The sequence below is a fragment of the Neolamprologus multifasciatus genome, chromosome 10 (assembly GCF_963576455.1).
Source record: "Neolamprologus multifasciatus chromosome 10, fNeoMul1.2, whole genome shotgun sequence".
Taxonomy (NCBI): domain Eukaryota; kingdom Metazoa; phylum Chordata; class Actinopteri; order Cichliformes; family Cichlidae; genus Neolamprologus; species Neolamprologus multifasciatus.
The window spans coordinates 9585685-9612515 of record NC_140448.1 but is presented as its reverse complement, the minus strand read 5'-3'; the positions used below and the strand labels follow the sequence as shown (position 1 = coordinate 9612515).

Genomic DNA, 26831 nt, shown 5'->3' with positions numbered 1-26831 from the left:
CATAAATACAAACCAGTGGTTTGGCACAGGATGTCTTACACAAATCTTAAATCTATCACCTACCATGCACCATAGTAACGGTTAGGCATACCCTGCCAAATCTGACAAGACCTTTTTGATGGGTTGAAAACACTGAATGGGGTTGGCTCAAGTCTCTCAACATAGTGTCCCAAGTGACAGCCATCACATATGGAGAACCCAGGGAATCGCTAAAAGGCCTTTCTGAAACACAAAGACGCTTCTTTGCTAGCTCATGGCGACAGGCATGCTGGCTAGCCAGAGGTGCAGGTTGGAATGGTTGTGTCACACACAATCTGTCACACTATAGGTCATCTGGAAGATGGTCAACAGGTGGCAGCTCAGAATTAGTCGACCTCTGACAGTGACCAAAAGACACCACTGAGCAATTATGCTCCAATTGTCGTCTCGGACTGGCAACTTTGTCCGTTTGTGAACCACGATTGACTCCTTTCAAAGCAGAGCCTTTTTGCTTTGAGTGGGCTTTCAAACAGTTAGCAACCAGGTGGCCAGGTTTGTGGCAGAAGAAACAGAGCTTTGTTTTGGCTCTTGAAATCACGCTTGTATCAGCTTTGCTAGCTGGCACACTCCTAGCGCTCGAGACCAACTGTTTCTGTTTGTAGGCCTCACAATTTGCTATCAAATGGCCAGACCTGAAAGAGAAGAAAAACTTTATCTTCACCTTGGGACGGGACACAGGTACCTCACTCTTTGGGTACTGCACAGCTGGCACATTGCTAACCTTCACTGAGGCATCGCGTCAGTCATGTTTAATGACACTGGTTTTATGGATGAGGGCAAACTCATCAGCCAGTGTTGCAGCCTGCTGTAATGAGGAAACCCTTTGTTCGCTAAGGTGTACTGCGATGCACTCGGAGACGCAGTTCTTAAATTCCGCTATCAGCATTAATTCACGCATCGACGCCAGGTCTGCAGCTTTGCTGGTGTGAGTACAAGAAAATAATTAGTATAATATGATGTGTTAAATTTGTTTAGATCAGAGGAATAGGAAAGGATTTGTTTGTCTGTGTTTTAATTTGGCTTAGTTGTAGGCCTGAGAGTGTGTAATTGTTTAGAGAGAAAGGAATTTATGGACACTGGGGGTCTGCCTGCCATAAAAGGAGACAGTGAGAAAAAACACTCTCTCACATCCAGTTCATCCCCAGCTTATATGACCTAGGAGAGGTGATTGCTAACTGGGCCCAGGTGGTAAATGAGGCCAATGAACAGCAGCTGTGTCCTGGGGAGAGAGAAGAGCAAGAGAGAGACAGACAAGTGCAGTTTCAGGAGGCCCAGCTAGGGCCGTAACAATACTCATTAAATTTTTCAGTGACTCCTTAGAGCCTGTCCTGTGTTTTTGTGCTCTTCACTCATCTATTTAGGTTTCTGCTCTAATAATCATTACATTTTTTAATAGCATACAAAAATATACACACCAGTATAAAGTAGCACACCACTCAAATGTAAGAATGGACACATTTATTCATATGGCTTAGAATGAACCTATTGGTGAGATTTAATAATCTGATTCCAAAATAAGATCTCCAAGGCCTGAGGCTGCGATGTCACACGGTCGCACGGTGCAGCAAAAAGAGCCTCTCTGCGAAAAAGAACAGCAATTAATATTTTAGTGCCTAAACTACGATAGTCTCGCGAGTTTTCTACTATGGTGGCGCATTTAAACACACCACGAGTAACAGGAAACCTTCAGTGGGCTACTGCTACAGAAAAAAACCTATTTTCGGTGTACTATGTACGTCAGTGTGACATCACTGTCCTCGTTTGAATGGAGGACACAGTGCCAAATGTTCATTATTACAAATGGAGCTGTCCTCAGTGTCATATCACATTCCAAAGCTGACATTCAGCGGTTTTCCCTGCAAGATTATCAGAAGCTTTCTCAGTTCTTTGCTGGAACGGACCAGCAGCAAAATCTTGCTTTTTCTGACACAGTGATGTCTTTTGGACAAAACTTCTTCTGTGGTATCGCTGTCTCCATCTGAGAGTCACATCTCGATTACTTGTCATCTGTGCAAATGAACATCTAATAAGCCTCTTCTTCAACATCTTTGATTTGTGGGCATTTCATAATTATGTCTAAAATTTATTCCTGTTCATTTTTCTATCTTTTTTTAAAAAACATTTTTGACAATACACCAATTTGACCACAAGCAGAAAAACAGCAGATGAAAATATGAAAAAAGAATGAATTGGTTTCTTTTTCACTAAAAAAAGAAAAGAAAAGATAAGCACACACATACCATATAAGACCCAGGAAATGTGCTGCTTTAAAATTATTTGACTTGTACTGTAAGTTTTGGACGGACGAGCATAACACAGACTCAGCACACAAGCGACATCCAGGTCAGCACAAATTTACAAGGGTCACCGCATCAGTGAAACCAACGTACAACGTTTGCAGTGTCTCATATCTGTCAACCGCAAGATGGATGAGACACAAGTATAGATTTACTTATGGTAAAATCTGTCAAAAATTTGGAAATAAAACAAGCATGCAATCATACTTTGGTAAAAAAAAAAAAAAAAAAAACAATTAAAAAAAAAGCAAAAAAATAAACAAACCCCAACTGTTTCTTGGCAAAAAAGAAAATAAAGCGTTCAGCTTCTTGAGCACATTGCCCTTCGCTGGTCAGGAGCAGCCTCATAATGGATGAGCAGCTTTATCTTTAACAGGCCAATCTTCATGTCTTCATGACAGAACAGAGACAAATGTGTTAAAATCCATGTCTGTCACATCAGTCACTTTGTGTTGTGTGTTGAAACTCGTCAGGAGCACTAAAGAGCATCCCAGTCCAGTCCCTTCATACAAGTCATTGTGGGGGATTCAGCCTATATCCTGACCACAGCTGGATAAAACAGGAGGAGGAGGAGGAGGAGAGACTGGATGTACCGCACATATGCATCCACACACACGCACTCACATTCAGCCCTCTCATTTTTCCATGTGGTTGTCTCCACCCTCTCCGCTTGTTCTACATCACGTTTTCAAACAGCTGCATGGATCTCATCATAGTTTCATCCTGTTGAGAAATAAGACAAATGGTGTATGGAATTATTTTGAATACCCGTGTCTGTGAAATGAAATCATCTGATCGATTGTGGTTTTTCTTATGCTTGACTTTTGACATAAAAAAAATTAAGTAATGGTGAAATTATGTAGGCCTATTTACACTTTACACTATTTACACTATTAACACTGCATGTATTCAGGCTAATATACACCACTGAGTCCTTCTCTAAAAAAGGGCCAGATTTAACAATGTCTGTGAATCTGGAATAAAAAAAAGTGTTTAAAGTTTTTATAACATGTATAGTGCCATCTTGCACCAGTACATAACATGATGTCAGTGCTTTAGTTGGTTGCTGCTGATCGCTAATATAATTTAATGTAAGTCCAACTACTCAAAGAACCAACAACTCAATGGAAAACAAAGAAACAATCTAAAAAGCAATCTAAAAGAGTCACTTTAGTTTTATGTTTAAATAACAGAGGATATACTGTTCACATTCACTCTCTATCTTTCAAACAGTAAGTGGCTTTTAATTGTTAGCTAGCTGCACTGAAATGTGAAAATCCACCTGTTAGCCGTAATGTTAGCGTTCGTAGACCACTTTATGAGTGAGGACTGTGTGAAGGAGAGGCTGTTTGAGTCAGGTGTAGTGGTGGTTTCACGACTAGAATAACAAGCTTAAGTAAGAAACTAGTTGCTTTTTTATGCATATTATATTTTAATTCTTTAAAATATAATTCATTTGATAAAAACACATGAAGAAGAATACTGACCTCTTGGCAGGCTACAATGAACTCCTCCAAAGTCACCACACCATCTTTGTTCTTATCCATTTTCTGTAGAGAAACAGTTATTTTTATTTTGTTGTTTCTGTTCTGGTGGCTTTGCCTTGCATCCTAACCCTAATGAAACTACCTAATAATGACTACAAAGCTGCTATAAACCAACAAAGGTTTCTTGGGAAGTTATGGGGTTATGACAAGTGACATTAAAAGTCTGCTTTCCTTTCATAATGTGTAAACACTAGGGTTTATAAACCTCACGAGACTGAAAAATGTAGTTAAGTTGAAAGTGTGAAAAAAAAACTCCATAAAAGGAGTTGATCCAATTTAAACAAATAGTATGGCTTGTTGTGTGGTAAAGCCTGCCCAAGATGTCTGTAATCTAGTTTTGATGAGTCTACACTGCTCAAAAAAAAAAAGAAAAAAAAAGAAAAAGAAAAGAAAAACTGAAAAAGAAAGAAAAGGAAAAGAAAAAATGAAAATACATCAGATCTCTTGGAATCTTGTACATCCTCTTGAGACTTTGATGAGACAGCAAACCTTATGGAAATGGCATGTATTGATGTGCTGTCATGACGTAGTTTGACTACCTGTACAACTTCTGTCAGCTCCATACCTGGTACCATCTAATAACTCCTGGTACCAGTAGTGACACTGACCCTAGCCAAATGCAAAACTAGTAAAAAAAAAAAAAAAAAAAACCCCAGAAAAGATGAAGAGTAAAAAAATGTCAGTGGTCTCTGGTCTCTACCTGTCTGGGAAGCGCTTCCGCTCCCTTAAGACCAAATGAGAGAGAATGAGGAGGAGCTTCTTCCCCCAGGCTATTCTGGCCTTGAACCAGGTGTAGGACTGGACTCTCTCACACTCATCGCATCACCGCACACACTCTGTTTATTTGCACACTTGTTATAATGTATAATTTCTTTTTATTTATAATTTCTTTCCTAAATTATTATTTACACATTCTTTCACTGTAAATTAAAGTTAAAGTTAAAGTTAAGTTAAGTTAAAATCTGTAATTTTGTAGTAATCTGTAAATCTGTAAATCTTATTGTCAATTGTTACTGTCATTTAATGGTCGGGCATTGCACAGCAATAAGCATTTCACCACAGGTCATACTGTGTATGGTTGCGTGTGTGACAAATAAAATTTGAATTTGAATTTGAAATGAACCTGAAAAAAAGCATCCACATGCTGCTGTGGAACGTCTCCCTTCAGTGCAGGGTAGGTGTACTTGCCCATCATGTCATATATGGCCCTCACAATCTCAGTCATTTCCTGCAAGAACAGGAGATTCGTGTCATGCTTAGACAAAGATTTGAGATAACAAATAAAATCCAGTTAAAACTGTAACAACACAGTCTCACCTCTCTGTTTATGTATCCATCTCTGTTGATGTCGTACAGGTGAAACGTCCACTCCAGCTTTTCCCTTAGTGTTCCCCTCAGCAGAATAGATAGTCCCATTACAAAATCCTGTCCAAAATAGATCAGGGAAGAGGGAAAGCATAAATTTAAAAAAAAATAGCAGAAAATTAAAGAAATAACTAACATTTTGTCCATTTTTTGTACCTTAAACTTTATGGAACCATTGTTTGTAGTGTCGAAGGCGTTGAACAGATAATGCGCATACATGCTTGCATCTGTAACACACACAGAAGAAAAGTGTAAAAAAAGAAAAGCTTCATAGTGCAATAAAAAAGATTAAAAACTATGTGGTTTACCTCCATGAGGAAAGAACTGTGCATAAATATGTTTAAATGTCTCCTCATTCACAACTCCACTTGGACATTCCTGTGGGAGAAATGAGACTCGACAGTTATTCTGCTCAATGAAAATTTGGTTGCCTGATTCTGTGATGCACACATACACTATATTGCCAAAAGTATTCACTTGTCTCCCTTCACATGCATATGTACATAATTGACATCTCATTTTTAATCCATGGCATTTAATATTATGTAGCAATAGCAACTTAAACTCTTCTGGAAGGGTTTTCAACAAGACTTAGGAGTGTGTTTATGGGAAGGTTTGACCATTCTTTCCAGAATTGCAATTGTGAGGTCAGACACTGATGTTGGATGAGGAGGCCTGGCTTGAATTCTTTGCTCTAATTCATCCCAAAGGTGTTCAGGCAGGTTGAGATTAGGTTGAGATACAGACCAGTCAAGTTCTTCTACAACAAACTTGCTCAGTCTTGTCTTTATGGACTTTGCTTTGCGCACTGGTGCGCAGTCATGTTGAAACAGAAAAGGTCATCCCCAAACTGTTCCCACAACACTGAGTTTCTTTCACTGAAACAAAAAGGATGAGCCCCACTCCTGAAACCCCCTCCCCCGCAAACTTTACACCTGGCACAATGCAGTCAGACAAGTGCTGCTCTCCTGGCAACCGCCAAACCCAGTATTATCCATTGGATTGGAGATGCATGATTTCTCAGTCCAAAGAACATGAAGTGCTTTGTGCGCTTTTCTTGAGCAAAGGCCACATGAAGCACATGTGCAGTTGATTCCACAGAAAGTTGGCGACCTCTGCTCAATATACACCTCAGTCTCGCTGACCCCACTCTCTAATTTCATGCGGCATACCACTTAATGAGTTGCTGTCATTCCCAATCTCTTCCATTTTGTCATAGTACCACTAGCAGTTAACTGTGGAATATTTAGTAGTGAGGAAATTTCACAACTGGACTTTTTGCACAGTACCAGAGCTCCTGAGAGCAACCCATTCTTTCACAAATATTTGTAGAAGCCGTCTGCATGCCTATGTGCTTGATGCTATACACCTGTGGCCATGGAAGTGATTGGGACACTTCAATGCCTCAGTGATTTAGAGAGGTGTAAGAATACTTAGACTGGAATAGAACAGAGCTTTGGCAATATAGTGTATTTCAAGTATGACTGCATTTTTTTAAAATAACAATATCTGGTGTGTGCTTACATTTTTAAAACCACGATAGAGGATCTGCAGTTCCTGTTTGGTGAAGTTTGTTTGGGCTTCGAGTTGCTCAAGTCCTTCTGGTCTGTGGCACACCATCGTCATCTCAAGCTCATCATCTGTTTTATCTACAGGGAAGGGTAAGAGAGAGGCAGTTTAAAAAAAGAAGATGTGTATGAGCCTCAAAATTTACACATTGTCTGTTTAACAGTATGTCCCACTCAGGATTTAGAAATATGATGGCTATTAAATACAGGAAAGAGATGACTCAGCAAAGCTTGAAAATGTAAAGTCGGCAACGAATGTTGTGGGATCAAAGAGGATACAAAAGTGCTTCTGGGAGTGAAGCAGAAGAAAAATAAGGGAGGATGAGGGAAAAAGAGAACAAAGGAAGGATTTGAGGAGAACTTCATCTACTTGACAAATTAGGTTTCCCCTTAGGAGCTGAAGCATTTTATTAATGGCAACATGGTGCTCAGTGCCCAGTCCTGTGGAGATGGATGGTGGTTAATGATCTGAAGAGATGCTGCTGTGGGCAAGTGTTTGTCACTGTGACTATCTCACGCTACAGGGCAATGTTGACATCCCAACATCCGGCAGCGGCTTTACAAACATGGACAAATATCCAGAAGAAAACGCCCAGTGGCTGTTGTGGGCCCCGGTGAAGAAAAATCTGAAGTCCGACGCTTTGTGTGAGGTATAGAGATGGCCTATTTACAAAGGGTGGTCTGTGGCTTGAAATGCATTGTTGAGACTGCAGGTATTATTAGATGATATGTCCTTGAATGAATTGTTTTGATACAAAAGTGTGGACAAAGCACACTATCAATTCCCAGAATTTCTCAGTCACCTATGTTATTAACTTGAAAAACACACACGTGAGAACAAATAAGCTTCCTAATGGATTCAGACTCAGTTCTGATGATTAGACATGAAGAAAAGGAGATTAACATGACTACATTGTTCTTCTTCTCTTTTTTTTTGATGGTAGTGATGACTCATTCATTTCAGCCCATTTATGAGTGGTGTCAGGATTAATCCTCAACAATGAAACTGTATCAAGTAGCACACATCATTATGCCAGAGGCCATTGTGATTAAAATTTTATACAGGAAACAGGAGAAGAGGCACAGCTATAGAACTGCCTGCAGCCGTAAGTCGTAACAGGTGCAATCTTCATTTAAGTCCCACCTACACCAGGGGGGAAAGCAATTATTGGCTCTTCATTGACTTTTGAGTGGGACAGATGATCCTTGTCAATTCTGTCTGCTAGTAAAAAATAGAAAACTTACTTAAACGTTCTGTGTGAAATGGACTACAGACTGATTACAGAACCCAGAATAGGTTTTTATGAATTTCTAAACTGAAAAACTGTGACTTTAAGGAGAAATAAACTTCTAGGAAACTCCTGTGACTAGGAAATGTAGTGAAACTGTGGGATCCTAACAGTCATATACTGAATGAATATGTCAAATTAGTCGATAATGCCAAATTTCCAGCTTATGTCCATACCATAAGCTAAGCAGGGTCAGGCCTGGTTAGTAGTTGAATATGCAATGTGTTAGTTAGTGCTGTTGCCTCATAGCAAAAAGGTTCTGGTTCAAATCCACCATTTAGCCAGGGCCTTTCTGTGTGCTGATTGCATTTTATCCCTTTGTTTGTGTGGGTTCTCTCTGGGTACTCTCTGGCTTCTCCCACAATCCAAAGACATCCAATTAGTGGGGTCAGGTTAATTGGTGCTTCTAAATTTCCCATAGGTGTTAGTGAGATTGATTGTCTTTCTGTCTGTGTTAGTTCGGTGACAGATTGAGAACCTGACCATGGTGCACCCTGCCTTTTGCCCTTGGATGGCTAGGATAGGCTCCAAGCTCCCTCCCGACCCTGAATTAAATAAATGAAAAGATGGATGGATGTCAGTTTTAGTCCACTACATTTCTGCAAAATGAGGTAACAAACTTTCAGAAAGCTGTAACATTACTATGCATGTAAGTGCTTTAGCTAACAACAGTGGCTTGCTACTGTTGTTAGCTAAAAGTTTTTTATTTAGTTCAATGTTTTTATTCTCTTGTGTCAGAAAGGAGAATTATTCATGGTATGTTCATTGGTAGAGGAAGATTGAAAAGCTGTTGGCCAATCAGTGTGCACTTTCACAGTGAGATCCATCCCTTGCTTGTCACTTCCAGTTTCAAACAACAAGATGGTGAGACCAAAAATGCTCATCTCAAGGCTTAAAAATGGATGTCCCCGAAAGTACACCCATCTGTTACGCTGTTTAGTATTTCTAATAGATAGCTAACATTAATTTTCTAATAGCTATGTAGATACCAGGTGCTAAAAAAGACCTAGATAAACAAGCTAAATCTAACATTTTAGCCAGCTAGTTGCACTTGTATAAGCATGCCAGCTTTCTTTTTAATATTGTGATGCTAACTTTATTCTCCTGTATTTTCTCCTGTGTTTCGTTTAGTAAAACCATGCACTAAAGGTTTAAATACTGCTTACATCTGGACAGGATGGTTGATACAGCTATAAAAACTGTAAGGGAGTAGTCATTTCAATGAGATTTTCCACATGCTTGGGAAACTATAGCAATAAAATGTTCACCAGAGACGCACATGTTGCCTCTTACCCCAATCTGTCACTTTTACATGGCCTACTTGTCAGTGGTGAGATATCATGGTGTCCATTACCATGCAAACATATAATGCATTACTTTCTCTCAATCGCCCTTCCATCTTCCTCTGAGCTCCAGTTCCAACCCACTGACTCATGTTGTCATGGAGATAGATAGCCATAATAAATGTGAGCAGTGGTGGTATACTGGATGAACTGATTTTTTTTTAAAGGTGTCAAACACAATTTGTACATATATTTTCCCTGTGACTAAAAGTCTCTCGGTTACATGAAAACAGAAAGACAAAGGTGCTGTTAAGACTCCACCTATGTGGAATAATCTTTCCTGTGGGCTGATTTCTCTTTCCTGTTAATGTGACAGTGTGATTAGAAACAGATGAAATGGAATGAGGGTGATGAAAATGCAGAGGTGTTGATTAGAGAAAGCTGAGACAGGACTGGGGGGAGAGGAAGGAAGCGGTGGCAGAGCGTGAAGAAAAACAAGAGACAAGAAGGAGAACAGCAAAGGGAAAAATGGGAAAGCACAGAATAACATCGAGAAGAAACGAGAGCTGAACTGGGCTCAGAAGCACAGTCAGCAAAAGAATATGTTGCCCGAGGGTTTCAAAAACCTGTTGAATATATCATATCATAAAGCAGAATGATTTGATCGGCAGAGTAAGACTCAGGCAAAGAAATGCTGCAGACTTTTGCAGTGAGTCTTGTTATAAATGGTGCAACAACTGCTCTGCATGTGATCACTCATTAGCATATAATGGAAGAAGGTGGGAGACGCTGAAATGGTGCTGATAATTGAAAGTGCGTGTACATGCTTTCTTACGCAGTCAGTGGCAAACACTGCAGCACTAATGAAAATGAAGGTCATGTAGAAGTCGATGGGAAAATGACTCTTGGTTTTCCTTATAAACTTATGGTCTCAATCACTAGTTTCAAGTCATAGTTGAATCTAACATGATCTATCACATCATCTTGTAAAGTATGTCCTATAGGCTGATGTTATATTTTGATTAGGAAGTTACTACCATATGAGTGTGCAGTGTCCCTCAGATCTGCCTCCTTCTCATCACATCTGGTTTTGGAAACACCAAGATCAAGGCAAACACTTTTTATATACAGTTCTGCATGCTTTGACTTTGGCATGATCTTGCTTTCTTCTTCCCTTTTTTCTTCTTTCGTCCTCTTAAATTCACGCAAGCAGCCGACCGCCCAAACGGCTAGCCTTGTTCCAAATATAATCATCCTACCAGTTTATCTAAAGCCTGCTACTTATGAGATTATATCTGGTTTCTTTAATCCAGCAGCCTTCTGGTGTATGTAGCCATGAGGACAAAAGTTGAAGAAGTCACTGAGCCGGGTCAAAATCATAGTCCCCTACGTGATTCCTCACAAAACCCACAGCAGGCTGTTTGGTTTTGCTTTGTACAAAAGCCGACTGGGCTTTTGTACAAAGTGCTGAATGCTGCAGGAAGAGTGAGGAGAACTGTTTCCCCTACCGTGTTGTGTGGACAAGCCCCCCCCAATTCTAAGAACACATTTTGACCTGAATGTTTTTCTTGATTTGCAACAGCAATTTCTCTGCGCGTTTCAAAGTTTTGTTGAAAGTTTATACAGGACCTTTTTCAAGACAAACCAGGTATAGCACATTGGCTATACTGGTCAAATATATACCAGTTATATTAGGGCATTAGAGAGATAAAAACAACAAGCCCTCTTCCTCTTAAAATAAGTTATATGATTTTGTATATAAATATATAGCATTTATGCATACTCAGTGATGAGCAGTATTGCTAGATAAAGCTATATTTGGTATCCTACTTGTAGCTTACCTCTGAGTCTCATTTCTTGTGTGGCTGTGGTACCTGTTTATCCCCTACAGGATCAGACTTTATCTATTCTATCTTACATACCTCCTCACAGCTGGCACCACAACGCGTTTTTTAACAGACCACTTACTTCGAGCTAAAAACAATCCCCAGATGACCTGCTTTGCTGAAAGGTTATTTAAAGGCTCCTATCAAAACACAAACAAGCGGTTTCATCTTATCTGCATTTAAAGCATTACCCTCGTACCGTGGGCATTTCATCAATGTCTTTTTAAAAAGTCATTATTTTGCTGCCTTTTCATGGTTCTAATCTCGATCTCTCGCTGCCATAAATTCATCATTCACCCTGGTGGAGTATACGCTCACACTCTCCCTTTATGCCCCTACAACCCAGTCTCCATGACAACAGGCATTTCAAGCATAAGGCCAGGGAGAGGTATGATATGTGAGCTGCGTGTTAATTCAAATGCCCCAAACCCCGCTCCCTCCGTGTTTCTGTTTCGCTCACTCACTGGCGCGTTCGATGGGCATGCACCAAACACACACAGGCATAATTACAGAGACAGAGGAGTGATTTTGCTCTGTTGTTATTTTCAAGGACATCTTACTGCCATCCTGTTGTCTCTTAATCATTATCTCCACACAAGTGCTGTACCTCGTCACTGAACGTGAGTGAGAGATGCTTCACCCTCCACAATACTGCTGCCACTTCTAGAAGTAAACATTGTAGATTTCTGTTTGAGAAAACAGAATCAGCACTACAGGCTTTTCATTAAACCTATGTAACATTTCCACGATTCATTATCCATTTTTCCCTTTAACTTCATAGTTCAATTAATTAAATCACTTGGCAAAAACAGGGTGAAAGCATAAAGTCTCTTTGCATTGGATAAGCAAAGAAAATAACTAAAACAAACACATATCATGATTGGCAGCTGGTGTACAAACACTACGATCTTAGTGTTACTGTCAGTTTGGTCTAGCTTTCTGTTGCTCTTTTTGTCTCGTCTCCGTCTCTTCTTTTTGTGACTAACATCGACGTACCTCTAGATGGTCTCCTCTGTTTGGTTTGCATGGTCAAAGTGCCCACCACTGCACCCATGTTGTCACCGTGGAAACCAGGCCAGCCAAAACAACCCAGAGAGTAATAGTCCCTCTATTTAGTTCACGATTTTGTCAGCCTGTCGTCCCGTCGCTGCCTCCCTCCACGGCTCTGTACCTTACAGGATTTTTTTTTTTGCCCCTGTCAAGTCCTTTCACTGGGTCCAGATCTGGCACCGGGGGGACGCTTCTCCTCTTTGAGCTGACTCTCTTGAATTTCTGATCCCTGTCTCCAAAGACACACACTCACATGCACAAGCTGCTCCTGCCTCTTTGCGCCACTCCCTCTGTTCTGTGCCTCACTCTACTCATCTGTCAGCCTTTACCCCCCCACTCTTTCGAGCTCCCTGCCTCCTCATGCCCTTGTGGTATTGTAGAGTGGTGTAGTCACTAATAATGCTTACTGACATGTGAAGTGTGTGCATTTAAAGCACACACGTGTATTTTCTCAACCCAGTGGTTACTACTCCAAATGAGCAATTTGCTCCCTGAAGTGTGTACCATAACGAGGATGTAGCTATATGTAAGACTGCCCACTTGGGATGGAATTTGTGCATGCCTATGTTAACTCACCACAGGATAAAGGAGCACATCTTTTTCTCTATCTAGAAAGAATTAAAGTTAATTGTGAGATTTTGAAGAAATATTTTTTATAAAAAACACAAAAAAAACCCCAAATCAAATGTGCTACAAACAAGAACATTTGTATTAAATGCCAACGAATCTTTGCAGAGTGGACTGCGTGTAACGTGGGATGGAAAGCTGTGGGGGTGAGTGATGCTTGTTTTCCTCCAAACTCAGAAAATAAAGCAGGGTTGCTGGATTGCAGCACAAACAAGACAAGCAACAAAAAATAGCTAATGAGTAAAACATAAAATTTAGATTTCACTGTGGATTTCTGCAGGAGAATTCAAATGGTCTAAGTTTATGGAAGCTACTTGAAGGGCAGTTGGCTCAGTCTTTGTAAGCTGCTTGTAAAAACCTTGAGAAGAACACAGAAAAAATGTGAACGATATTGCATCCAATCAAATATTCTACTGGCGGCCGACCAAAAAATGTATTGCCTTTGTCTCGCTCCTTGTTTGTGTACGTGTGTGTCTGTGTTTGTGCACGCGAGGTTCAGAAAACCCTCTCACACTTTAAAAAATTCATTGAGGGCCATTTTTTCAGTGCTGTTTCAGCTTTCTTGTTTCTTGAAAGTTGACATCTATATGTTCTGTTCTGAGTATTAAAAACAAGATCCATGAGCAAAAATGATAATGATGATGATCAAATCCACACTGTATGGGAGTACAGATTATTTTTACAACCTAACTCTGGAGCCTGACCCTAGATCAGCTGTGCAGTTCAGTTTCTTTGTGTGGGTAGTGCTGAGAAAAAGAACTTAACATGGACTAAATAATTAAACATGAAGTCATGCATAATTCTAAAATAATTTAAACTTCTCTCAACTTAGATATTATCTGAAGTTACATGGATGTAGCCGCTGGATCTGAAAAAGTGAAGCAAATTTAAGGATTTTTTCTTAAGGTTAGAAGGGGGCAACTATTTTGGTTCCAAAAATAAGTCTGATTGCATGGCGGTCAATGAGAAAACGACCCTACTGCTTACTTTACAACCCCAGTAACCAGATTAGTAGCACCAGCTTTTAGAGAATCCACAGTGATGTATGTTTTGTAAACTGTGATCTAATTTTGAGTAAAATAGATGATCATCATTGTATAGCCAATAAGATAAGTGACTGTATAGTGAATGGGGCTGGGGTTATCAAGATCTACTGCTTACTTGGTGTCTGAAATCAAAAAAGCCAAGATGGTGAGAGCTGAGCGAGGGGCATTCTGCAAAACATGTTCATATCATGTTTTATATCAAGTGTCTGTCCTACATTTTTCTTGCATCCCAGTTTCATCTATTCAAATATAGTCACTGTGTATAGTGACTTTCATGTAATGATTTCTCTGCCTTCTTCAGTGCAGTAGTATTTATTTTTCCTTCTTGGATAATTCAGGAAGCATAAAGAATTCGTAAACTGTGTCACAGATGTTTCTCACTCGTTTATAATCTTCACCAAAAATAACCTGCTTGACATACAGACAGTCACACATGGGAAATTAAGTATTCCGATTACTAAATAACCCGGTGTAATCCCTGTGACAGATGTTTGCCATCTGGAACAGTCTTAGTGCACCATATCACCCTGCACTATGACAGACATTCAAGGACACTGCATTGCAGTCTGGCTTCATAATCTCTTCAGAATCTTTTCTCTAATTCACATACAACCCCTTCTACAAACAGTGGGAAAGACACACTTGGACCTTGTACACTAATCAGCCATTATTTATGATTTTATCAGTCATGTTGTTTTCCATTGCTACTTTGGTTAGTGTGTGTGTGTTTAAATAAAAATATGAGATGAGAAATGTGTTATCTTTAGTTCTGAAACACAGCTGACACAACTGTTTGCTCTTTCTTTCATAGTCAGTATGCCCTGAGCAAAGCAAGAGGCACATTTGTGCACTGCCTATACTGTGTGTTTAGATTTAGTCGCTCCTGGTTCCAGTAAAAAAAATCCCTTTATGCTTTTGGAAAATTACACGGTTCCCTTATAAAAAACCCAACATACAGGCAGCAAAACCAAGAGATAAGTATACACACCCCTGCATCTGGTCTCTAAGATTGGAATAGAGTCCAGCCTGACATCCAGAACTAACCTGGGCATTGAGTTGCATCCCACTATATCTAGCCAGTACCTTTCAACTGCAAGAGCTCAAGCTCCTTACCCTACGGTGAGGTAATGTTCCATGCCCGACAACAACAACCACTTTCAACAGCTGGGGTTTGACCTGCCAGGGGCTCTGCCCTTGACCGCCACACAGCATACACACATTGCAGCCCAACATGGGCCAGTCCTCTTGAGGATTCATCAGATATCAGACATGCTGTAGGGATTTGGTGCATTGTGTGCTGGGTGGCTGGTTAAAATAACACATTCACAAGAGATCCTGTAATCTGAATGCAAATAATGATAGTGCACATGAAAGACGGTTCTTCTCACTGCCACATGTCCTTTTGTTTCCCAAAGTGTTTCATTGCTCCCTCTGCTTTTGGTATCCTGTATGAATGCATGCTCATGCACGTATTAAAGGCAGCTCATTGTTATCATTAAACTCCTCTTACTACTTCCTCTAACAGTTATTTCAACCTGCAATTGCCATGTAAATCAAGTGAACCAAATGATGATTGGAGGGGAATCACTTTCCCTCCAGTGGGCTGAGACAGCAGTTTCAGACCTCATGTGGCTTTCTAGTCTGACTATGCAAGAACTTGCATCTTTAAATTATTTTGTCTCGTCTTCTTTCTTTAACCTGACATTCAGTTGTGTCCTTTTTAGAGCTACTACTGAGATGGGAATTATTACACAACAGCTTTTGAAACTAGTATAGCAGCTTTCCGGAAAAAATGGGGACATTCCTGGAGTTTGTGGTGCTTTTCACTGTCAAGTAAATTTGTGTATATTAATTACTTTTGTTTCTTATGAAATACAAAACCAAATAAACTAAACATAAATGGGTCATATATATTTTACTGTTAATACAACTACATACTACTTATTATTAATGCCATTATTAATATAATAAGCTGAATTACAATGATTCTTTAGGATTCCATAAGGAACGTTTTAATAGAATAATCTCAGGAAGCCATCTCATACAATTTCAAAGTCAGTATGTTTATTTTTTTATATATGATAATACAAATGTTTAAAAGGAGATACTTTTACAATTAAATCCTATTTTCAAAATGTAAGACTCTTATGAAAATTAAGAATTAGAAATGCATTTGTTGTAAAGTAAAATTAAATGGATGGATGGACCTGTACACATGCAGTACCTTCATGGCCCACCAGATGCCATCAGCTTACACCTTGGGAATCACTGGTTAATTGCGTCATATAAAGATTAATTGGATGGTATCATTTTCAAGGTTTGACTGATGATTAAAGCTTGTTTTTATTGTAATAACTACTTATTAATATAAGAATACAAATTCAAGCTTTAACTTTTAAAGTTTTAAGAAAAACCAAGCCTGAAGACCGTGTCTTATTAGAAAGCTGTGGCTCAACCTTTGTGTGTCTGTGACAAAATGATGCTAATTGTAATCCAAACACTGAGACTGGAGTCACTTATCTGTAATGAATGCTATATAACAAATCTCAGTAACATTTGAAAATTGTTAACAAATTCACATATAGTGAATAAAATGTTAAGCATGCCAGTGTCATCTAGATTTAAGTGTCATTGTTTGTTATCAGGTGTGATAACAAAGATCAGATTGGTAATAATAAACTAAAATACATGATACAATTATTATTGTTGAAGACTATTTATCATATGTACTAAATTTGAATGCATTTTTATTAATTGTGGTTATTATTATGCATTCACCATTAATGAAGCTGCTTTGGCTTCCATCACATCTTTTTGATTTACCTGTATTTGATGACTTTTGAATCTTTAGGCGAGTATCCACAGCTCCCCTTTTTGCCACTTTGAAATGTGTATTAAGTTATCTGTGAGTGCAAAATGATGCTTTATTTCAGGAGGCTAGATAATAATAATACTAAAAAAACGAAAATGCATCAAGCATCTTAAAAACAGACAAATTTAGTGTGAATGTTCTTACAAAGTGTTTTTAACCATGCAAGACAAAACCCATCAACAATTGCCAGAAAATTCTGATTTTTTGGAACTGAGATGTTTAATAACCCCATAACAAAATCCACAAAAATCATTTTGCTATATCATGTTGTGTGAAATTATTATATATTATATTTTTTATATATATCACATTTGATACATTGGAGATTTTTGGCAACTTTTTGTTAACAACAATGTTAATTTTAGACAAAAAAAGAATTTTGTCCATAACGTTTTGAATTTCTGACAAGTATTGATCATGTTGATGAGATAGAGGTCTCAGAAACTCATGTATGAGATATGATACAAAGTGCATAAGAGGGTTAAGTTTTCTCAGCAGAGAACTCTAACACATGAGCTCAAGTTTCTAATGCTGTGGTGTTAATTGTTAAACGACAGATGGCAGCAGAGCGTAACAGTTCCTGATGCAAGCAGCAGCTCATGTCGCCATTCAAAACAAGTTTTGCTCCCGATTTAATGCACCACATGCAAAAACCCTCAGGGAACTACTAAATATGAACATGAAAGATGAATTCCACAGAAGTGTGCAAACATAACCTACCTACTGTGCAAACATAACCTACTGTTCGCTGGATCGAGTAGCCATCTAACCGTAGGAGATTCTGTATATAAATACCAAGTAGTAAAACAACGTGGCTGGACAGGAGTAATGGTGGGGCAAAACATGTACACACCCACAGAGGAGGAAAGAGCAAGAGATAAAAATAAATCTAGAAGAAGACGGTTACATAAAAGTATGTAGTGAGGTGATGTAAAAAATTAAAAGCAGAGACACACACTGTCAGCTCCAATCCACTGATTCTACAGCCACATAAAAAGGGAAAGAATCAGAGGAGAAAGATTTTTTTTAAGGAAAATGGTTATAAAACTGGAGCTTAATGCCAGATAACTCTTATGCGGGTTTTGAACAAAATAGATGCTATGTTAGAAGAGCCATAGATTTGAATCTATCTCTGCAGTGTGTGGTGACAGAACCACTGCTGCAAGGTTATGCTCTTAGAGGACACATGTGACTTGTAATAGTGAGAGACAGGTGCAGCATGAGGTCGGGTAGGAAAGGTTTCTGTCTTTACCTGCACTCTTCCTGTTTTCAGGACATGGGTCTACACAAAAGACAGTATAAATCTATTGTGTTTGTTGAACCATGCATTTTTTATGTGCTTCCCCAGATGTGTCTCGTTTCCCGTATCTAAACAAAGATGATTGTCAGTTTGCATGATTGCATGATGTGAACTAAATTTTAAAAGTAGATGTTGAAGTTGTGATAAATCTTTACCTCATGAGTTTGAATATAATGGCAAATTTAATTTTATGGGTATAGTTTGCTAGGTCCATAGTAAGCTGTGGCTATAGTAAACTATAAACTCTGTAGTTTATTGTGTGAGTGTTGGCAAACAGTTACAACATCAGACCTCATTGAAAACATGCTTACAGGGAAGAAGCTGGTTGCAAATGATCCATCCATCCTTCCATCTATCCATCCATTTTAGCTCCTACCTAGGGCCGTGGAATGGGTGGAGTCTATTCCATCTGTTACGACTGTTGTCGTAATTATAATATGTAAATTTGAGTGTGCAGGTCCTCCTCCATGATTGGTGCATCCAGGGTGGATGGATCGTACCGATTGGCTAACGACCGGGAGGCAGCGCATAAGAAGACACTGCCAGGGACTGCCAGGTCATTCATCCTCAGTCCAACCCAACCGTGTGTTTCACTATGTTGGTTTAATGTAGGAGCATGTAGGGGTGGACCGCCTTTTTGTTTGATTAGTTTTCTCCTGTTTTTGTTAGGTAGGAAGGAAAGTAATTGTCGTTTGGTTTAGTCCTTTTGACTAAGTAAGTTGTATTTACTTCTGAGATAGGCTACCTTTTGTTTGTTGTTTTGGCTTTGGGTTCACCCCGAAGTTATAATTCGCTCCCTTCCTTTGTTTAAATTCACTCATTGTAAATAAATCACTGTCACAAAGTATTAATTGTGTGAAGTGCTGCTTGGGGTTGGACGGGGATGGATCACCCTTTATGTTGTCGTCTGGCCGCGCCTAGACGGGCCATAACACATCTTAAAAAAAAACAGACAAGCAACCACAAACCCACCTACAGCCTACATCTACACGTTAACTGAATTTCAGGAAACGTGATAGAGATGGATCATGAGCAAAGGATGGAAGTTTTAATTCTTCCAAGCAATCTAAAGGTGATTGTTTCATAGGTACAAAACTTTGCTTGTTTACAAAAACAGCAGGGACATTTCAGACATCTGCTTTAAGCAACAATGCCACAATTTTTATCTTGAAATAGAGGATATATATTTTCATGCAGATTGTTAAATCTATTTTTTTTACCATTCAGATTTGGGAGTGGTCTCTGTTTTAATTGTGAAATTCTTTTAAATACATTCAACGTTAAAAACACAGACATTTTTTTCCTAAAGCTAAACTGTATGTCTGCTGTTGTGGTTAAACAACACATCACAAAAATGTTTGGAATAGTATTTGTTAAAAGTTGTCCTTAATAAAATTAAATGTGTGTGCTGTTCCAGTTTCCTTGTCAGTCATTCTGTCAAAGTCCCGTCAGTTCAAAAAGAGGTTTTTCTTTACTTTGTCAGGTAATGCACAGCATCAGATTTCCCATTAGGTTTGACATTCAGATTCCCTGGATGTTGCACTACAACATCAGTACGTCACAGCAAAATAGATATAACTCACTCAAAATATACCTCACAAGTCCCTCCCTTTGTCTGAGGCCTTTTAGCTGGTTTCTCACGTGCTGTAAAATTCGAAAAAAGTTGCCTCTAGCTGAATGTTTGAGGCTGCACTCTGCCATCTTGCTTTTAAAATGTGCTGTGAGAGGTCACTGTCTCTTTTTATAACAACAGGGAGGACAGCCATTTTTAAATGCGCACTAACATGAATGCAAGGTCAGAGCAACTGTCAAAACACTGAAGCTTGCTGTAATAAGGTATAGTGCTACTCCTTTGTATCTTTACATGGAAACTATTTTTTTTTTTACAATGAAAGCACTATGTAAAGAGCATAAAGTACAATGTAATGTTAGAAACAGGAATAACAGTAAGTCAGCTACAGCCCCGAGGCATATCATAACTACTGTATCCTCACTTGGTTTGCAATGTTTAAAGGTCTGAGGATGAATATGCATGCTGCTGAACTTAATAAGACTTAAGGCATAAGACTAAAGATAAGACAGTTCATTTTTGTCTATAGTGTATGCAAGGAAAAATGCAAAAAACAACATAGCAAATAGCTGTTAAAAAAAGTCTAAATAGCTTGCTTGTGTGTTAATGTTTATGAGAACATATGTGCATGTTTTCATGTCTTCATCCATGCATACTTTAGCATGCGGTCTTCCTCTGCTGCAATCTGGAAGCAAGTGCTTTTGAAATCTGATTATAATTAAACTGTGCAGAGGAAGGGCTCAAAGCTAAACAAGACATTGTTACTTCATGCTGTAACCGCACATTACAAGATCAACCCTCTCCGTGTAAGCACCAAAATCAAATTAATACCAATGATGTTTAAAACTTTGAATAACATTTTGTTATCATTCCTCCTGTGACCCTGAATTGGATACGTGGAAGACAAATTATGTTTGCCTGTGTTTTTGGTTGGATAGTTGTGCCTGTTCATCTTGACCTATGGCAATGAGAAACTAACATTGCATAAATGTAAAAATTCCAAAGGTTTAAAACCCCCACAGTGGCATAAAATCATAGATTTATTAAATCCCAGTTTAGACCACTTGAATGTATTTTGACCAGTGGCTCTTAATTAACTCTGTGGCATTTAATTATGAAGCTAAATGAAGACTCGGCCCTTATGCTGCCCAATGCACACGCATCTTAACTTTAAGTCAGTAAAGGTCAGCAAAGAACAATAGAACATTTTGGACAGAAGCAACAAATGTCCAGATGCACAGTATCAAGCAAGTGGATGCTCAACATAATTTACATTACATTTGATCAATTATGCATCCTTTAAGAATGCAAAGAAAAATATAACTAACGTCTACAAATAATGAGAGAACCAGATATCATCTTGATAACCATTTCCTCATTTAGTCTGCTATAAACTGTAATCCTTCATTCCTTTGGTAAAGGATTAACTCCAAACCATAAAAACGTAGGTTTGGGATTGTTTCAGTCAAATAGCTACGGTATGCGATTGTGTTGCATGACCTAGATAGTCAGCCTACTCACTGCCATGAGTTGGTTGGATAATTTCTAGAATAGCTCAGCGGCTGACTAAAACACCATTTTATATCACATAGGTTTATGCTACAAAGGATTTACATACAATTTTTTCTTCTTTTTTTTAACATTGCAGATGAAAAAACACTGGACAAACACTGCACATGTAACAGAGCAAGTACTTTGTAAGATTTTGGTTAGTTCATTATTATAAACCTAAGTCTGGCTGGATTCCTGCTTAATTCAATGCAAAACATTGAGCTTGTTGCTCCTGTAAATGCATATTTGCATTTGTAACACAAGCTGTGGGAAATGTGTAAACAGATTCATCCTTCATTATGCATGATAGTAGCTGTTTATGTGTAAAAACGTACAGTTCAGGCATCATGCTGTCATTGCCAGTTTGTTGACAGTATCTGATGTGTTTCTCAGTTTGCAAGTTTCTTTCTTTGTCCTGTGAAAAATCAATTTCTCAGAGTGCTTATGGCTGCAAATAATTTAGAGGTAGATAGTAAGAATATCCAAATGCTTCTAGATGGAAAAGTCAAGAAGTGGTAAAAATACATAAATTTGGAATTTGTAGCCCACAGCGAGTGTTAAAATGAAGCGCTGCCTGCACCTGCACAAATATTTTATGCTCCATACATGTGCGTAGGGTGAATTTTAAATTTATATCAGACCACAGGTTCTTCTGAAAGTGAGAGCAGTACTGTGTTTGTGTGTTTTTTTAGTCGTGACAGACTCGCAGCTGCACTCTGACATCGTGACTCAGCGTTTGATTTTTGCAGCTTAGGTGAAAAGTAACTTTTTAACTATGAGATGAGAGAGGGGCAGAAAAAGCAAACAAGCACTAAAGCATGATGAATAGAAGAAGTTTAGAGTACACCACAGCCTCAGCCTGTGAGCTATGTGTAGATGAGAGTTAAATGACCTCATCATCTAACTCAAGGCCACTCAAAGCATGCATGTCATACAAGAATTTCCTGGCGTTTTCTTTTACTTGTGTTTTTCTGCACATGTGAATCTCTATAGCGAAGCTTACTAGATATAGATATTACATGTCCAAATGAAATATTGACAGTTTTCCACAGTTGAAACTGTAAATGTGTACAATTCTTATTAACACGATTCCATCAATGGTGAAAGTAAATCATTATCTTGGATTGGAATATGTTAATTGACCTCTCCTGTGGTGGGTTATAATGGTCTTAATTTTCCTCCACTTGTACACATTAATGGAGTCACTTTAGAACTGGTTCTGTAACCTTTTCTAGCCTGAGGTGCTCAGGAATTAGTTCAGGGATTAAAATGGAACTTGGCAGGTGGGGGAAACCTTAGAGCACCCGGTGATCTTATTAGCTAAAGATAAGTTACATAATTTATGGAAGGTCAATTTTTTTTGTAGGTGGTCCTCAATAAATTTGAGGTCCAAAAATATTTAATCATTATTGGTTATTATCTCAAAATTTTGGGTTTGCAATCTCAAAATTTCAACTTTTTCCCTCAAATTCAAAATGTTGATATACCTAACCCAATACCAACTGTAAACACATGCAGTACTGTGGTGACGTTTATGCTTCAGCACAGTAAGCTAACACAGTAAAAAACACAGCATTTACATGCAACCTATAAAAAACGCTAAATTAGTATCATTCAGGTTTTTTTGCAAGACACTTTACAAAAATGTAATTTAGCAACACATCATACATAGATCAAAGATTGAAGAATGATTTAAAAACAATGAAGAAATATATGACATGTAGGGCTAAATGAGTAAGTTATATTTCTAGTGTATTAGTTCCCATGTTCCAGACAGTTACATAAAGCTGTGTGAATAAATAATAGCAACATTCAAAATGTTTGCATTATTTCCTTAACTTGGTTTGGTTTATCTGCTTTTACAGCTTTTATGCTTAGGTCATATTAACGCAGAAATTTAAACACAAAAAAGTACAAGGGATTCATAAACTATTTCCTGCAACTGTAGCAAAGCAAATGCTCTGTAATTTTTAAAGACACAGTGACAGAACATGTGCCTCTTGCTAAATAGACCACACAATGGCTCAATTGTGGAATTCAAATTAAATCTATGTGACAAAAACAATCCTATTACAGTCTTAATATGAACTTTCAGCAAATGAATGATGGGATCATAATTTGACAGATTTCTGCTGCTAGGCTTGGACTAACAAGCACCCCTTTCTTTTCCTGTTTTTCACTCGGTGTGCATTTATGCCATCATCGCATTTCAATTCTGTGTTTTCTCTCCACCGCATTTTCTCTTTGTACCTTTCTACAAGTATCTCTGGCTTCTTGGCTGTAAGTTTTGGATCTGCAGCTACTAGCCTCACCGACCTGCCCAGTATTGATTGCTTGTTGTTTCTCCCTGCTCTTCTTTTCTCCTATAGGCCTTATTCCAACACTTGAGCCTACAACCACTTTCACATACGCACTGCAGGCCTGAACCTTGTTAGGACTATGGCACCACATTTGGGTAGGTATTTGGCTATGCAGTGTGAAAGATTTAGGAAACCTGTGGTTGTTTGCAACAAAACAAAACAAAAGCCCCCACCAGGCTTAGCCAAATGGCTCAAACATCGCTTTTGCAGATTCTATGGGAAAGAATTGCAGACTTTTAGCTACATGCTGTAGCTGTTTTCTGTCACCAGGGGACAGTGTCACAAATAACTGATCTGTGGGCTACACACAGCGTCATCCGAGTTGTGCTGTCTCCGGAGCAGTCTATTCGGACGGCTTCTTCAGAACCCACACAAAGTATTTCCAGTAGTATGAAGCAAGCTATTTCCTGTTGTGTTTTGCATGTGGCTATTGAATTATGTTTTGTAGGTGCGCTATAACCATAATCCTTTCTGAAACCCTGCACCATAACCTACAGCGTAACCTACTCTGTAAGCTGATGTGCCCCTCCTCAGGAATGTCGCTACATATTGCATCGACTACACCTGCAATGTGATCTGTACTGTCACTTTGTCCCGCTCATTTCTGGATAATTCTTCTTCTGCCACCATTTCTGAAATTGACTGGAGAGAATGGATCAACACCAGTGTTGGTCAAGTTACTTGAAAAAAGTAATCAGTAATTAATTACAGATTACTTCCCCCAAAAAGTAATCCTGTTACTTTACTGATTACTTATTTTCAAAAGTAATTAATTACTTAGTTACTTAGTTACTTTTTAAAAACACGATTTACAACCTGAATAGGTGATAAAGAGATAGATCTTTAAGCCCAATTCTACTTTTTCTACAATCCATCATACAAAATGTAATCAAATTGAAAAGTCCCTTTTTTAAACTTGTTTTATTAGTTTTAATCTTTTAACTTTATGCATCAAGCAAAAAATTAATTATATGCAACATTCTCTGACTGGAAGAAATTTGTTTAATATTTAAACCCATTTTCTGCACATTCCAGCACATAAAAAAAAAAAAAAATATATATATTTTTTGTGTTTACACTCACTCTTTCAAATAGATGCAAGTAAAACACAGCAGAAAATAAATAAAGTCAAAGACTAGTGGTCCTTTTGCTCTATTTTCACCTGTAAAGCAGGAGTTGGGTAGGCGGAGGTTTGCCCTGGTGCAGGTGTGCCGCAGCGGTCAGTGGAAGAATCCGCGAGTTTCTCTGTGAGTTTCCCATTACGTCGTAGCGCACTCGGTGCTTGCTTGGAATTTTAGGGGGGGTTTTTTCACTTTAAAAATAAGTTTTCTTCCCACGCACAATGGACACTAATGTTTTTGTCACTTTTTATGGAATCAAACTCAAAATAAGGTCAGTACTTCCACGCTTTAAACGCTGCACGCTCATACTCTCTCCCGCACTGGATATATGATCCACTGTTGATCTGCACACAGCTGTTGTCACGAAAGTCGCACTCGCTTACATCACTGTCATGAGACACTCTCGCAAAAAAAATCACGGTTTTAGTAACGCAGTAATGCAGCGTTCCTACGGGAAAGTAACGGTAATCTAATTACCGTTTTTGCAATAGTAATCCCTTACTTTACTCGTTACTTGAAAAAAGTAATCGGATTACAGTAACGCGTTACTGCCCATCTCTGATTAACACCATCGTCAGCTGATGTTTTGGTGGTGACATTGCAGTGCAAATGGGGCCCACCGCGGCAACAGTATCTGTCGCGTTCATAAGCTATGTTAAAGGCTCTACGTTAAGTTTAACACAGAAGTATAAATTATGCTTGAGAAAGGTAGAGGCAGTGGCAGATGGGTAGGCTTTCTTCAATATATCTTTAGGAATCTTTGAGCTTCTTTAATTAAAGCAAAACTGAGTGCTATTAAAACGCAGCTGAAATCTGTCACTAATATAAAGTACAACAAACAGGATTTCAGAAAATAGGGACACTTACTAGCAAATTATTTTAGATCAACTGCAGGAAGACAACATTAAGCTGATCAAAGCATTGCTTTGTAGGGGGCGAGAGAGAGTGGTGGTGGAAAATGTCCAACATCCATACACTTTTTGCCAAGTGCTTGGTGACAGGGAATAATTATTTTTCTATATCAAGTAAAGTTTGGCCTAACTGTTCAAAGGCAATAATAAACTATCTTGTGATGTGCTGCCACATAAAGAAAAAGGAACTGAACTGAATTCACATGCATACACAGGAGTACCCATAAGACCTCACTGTATCTAAATTAGCTGACACTCAAGAGGCTCAGAATATGTGAGTGCATCAGTACAAAGTACCTTTTGTGAGGGTTCCTGAGACCAATCTCTGCAGGGACTGGATTAATTTGAGCACCCCCTGTCTGCAGCGGCTGGTACAGCCAGCCATCCTGAGGTAGATGCGGTGGCAGATGGGTAGACTTTCTTCAATATATCTCAAGGAATGTTTGAACTTCTTTAATGTTGCCCGTGATTCTTATCACAAAAACGAATCTGCTTCATGTGACATCATGAGGTCCTTCAAGTGGCTCCTTGTGAAGAAAAGGGATACGATTAAGCCTTTGCTCCACAGCTTATGTGCAAGACATTGAATTTTACTTACAATATGCTTCCAAGCTGTCACACATTAGTACCTAAAGCACTCAGGCGTGTTCCACTCTCTCATTCAGAAAGGCATGCAGAAACACTCAAAAGAAAAACACACAAATATACACAATAGTAGCCAAACAACTAGAAAATATTCAACATTTCCTGTTCTCTGGCTTCAGACCTTTACGTTAAACTTTTTAAAAAGCAAAGTTGCTTTTCACAGACCAAAATAAGTGAGAAGATAAATAATTAAAAGGACTCTAAAAGTAGAACGCGAAGCGCTTCGCTCCCCTGGAAGTTCTGTCGGTCCAAGAAAGAGCAGAAAACCTAATGCGGTGCTTCTTACCTCCTCTGTCAGTTTGTCTCATCACTTCTTTTCTTGTCCTCCACTTTCCTTTACCTTCTGTCCTTTTAGTTGTTCTGACTGACTATTATACCCTTGTATAATATTTTGGTGTAAGGTTTCCCTCTAAACTGCAGTGGGAACCCTGCGGCTGTGATCTGTCGAGGAGCTCTGCTCTGGTGCTCTCAGCAGATCTGTACTGCAGAGAGCGCCAGCAGCCA

The 26831-nt window shown here is 38.7% G+C and overlaps 1 protein-coding gene across 2 annotated transcripts; it reads right to left on the bottom strand.

The window, feature by feature from the left end:
• Nucleotides 1–178: 178 nt before the first annotated feature.
• Nucleotides 179–26831, bottom strand: kcnip1b (Kv channel interacting protein 1 b). Of its 2 annotated transcripts, XM_085174330.1 has the most exons (9): nucleotides 26614–26831; nucleotides 25980–26209; nucleotides 6773–6897; nucleotides 5557–5626; nucleotides 5405–5475; nucleotides 5201–5308; nucleotides 5007–5111; nucleotides 3824–3886; nucleotides 179–3059 (listed from the first exon to the last, which is right to left on the bottom strand). In XM_085174330.1, the coding sequence occupies exons 2-9, from the start codon at nucleotides 26065–26067 to the stop codon at nucleotides 3012–3014; spliced, it is 678 nt and encodes a 225-aa protein (XP_085030456.1). In that variant the 5' UTR covers nucleotides 26068–26209; nucleotides 26614–26831; the 3' UTR covers nucleotides 179–3011. The 2 variants fall into 2 exon arrangements, with proteins under 2 accessions (XP_085030456.1, XP_085030457.1); XM_085174331.1 differs by lacking the exons at nucleotides 25980–26209; nucleotides 26614–26831 and adding an exon at nucleotides 12271–12972.

Excerpts from the sequence above, each read along its gene's own strand:
- kcnip1b (XM_085174330.1), bottom strand. The coding sequence starts at position 26,067 with ATGGCTGGCTGTACCAGCCGCTGCAGACAGGGGGTGCTCAAATTAATC. Across the intron at positions 5,112-5,200 it reads ATGGATACATAAACAGAGAG|GAAATGACTGAGATTGTGAG; the intron begins GTGAGACTGTGT and ends CTGTTCTTGCAG. Across the intron at positions 3,060-3,823 it reads TCATTGTAGCCTGCCAAGAG|GATGAAACTATGATGAGATC; the intron begins GTCAGTATTCTT and ends ATTTCTCAACAG.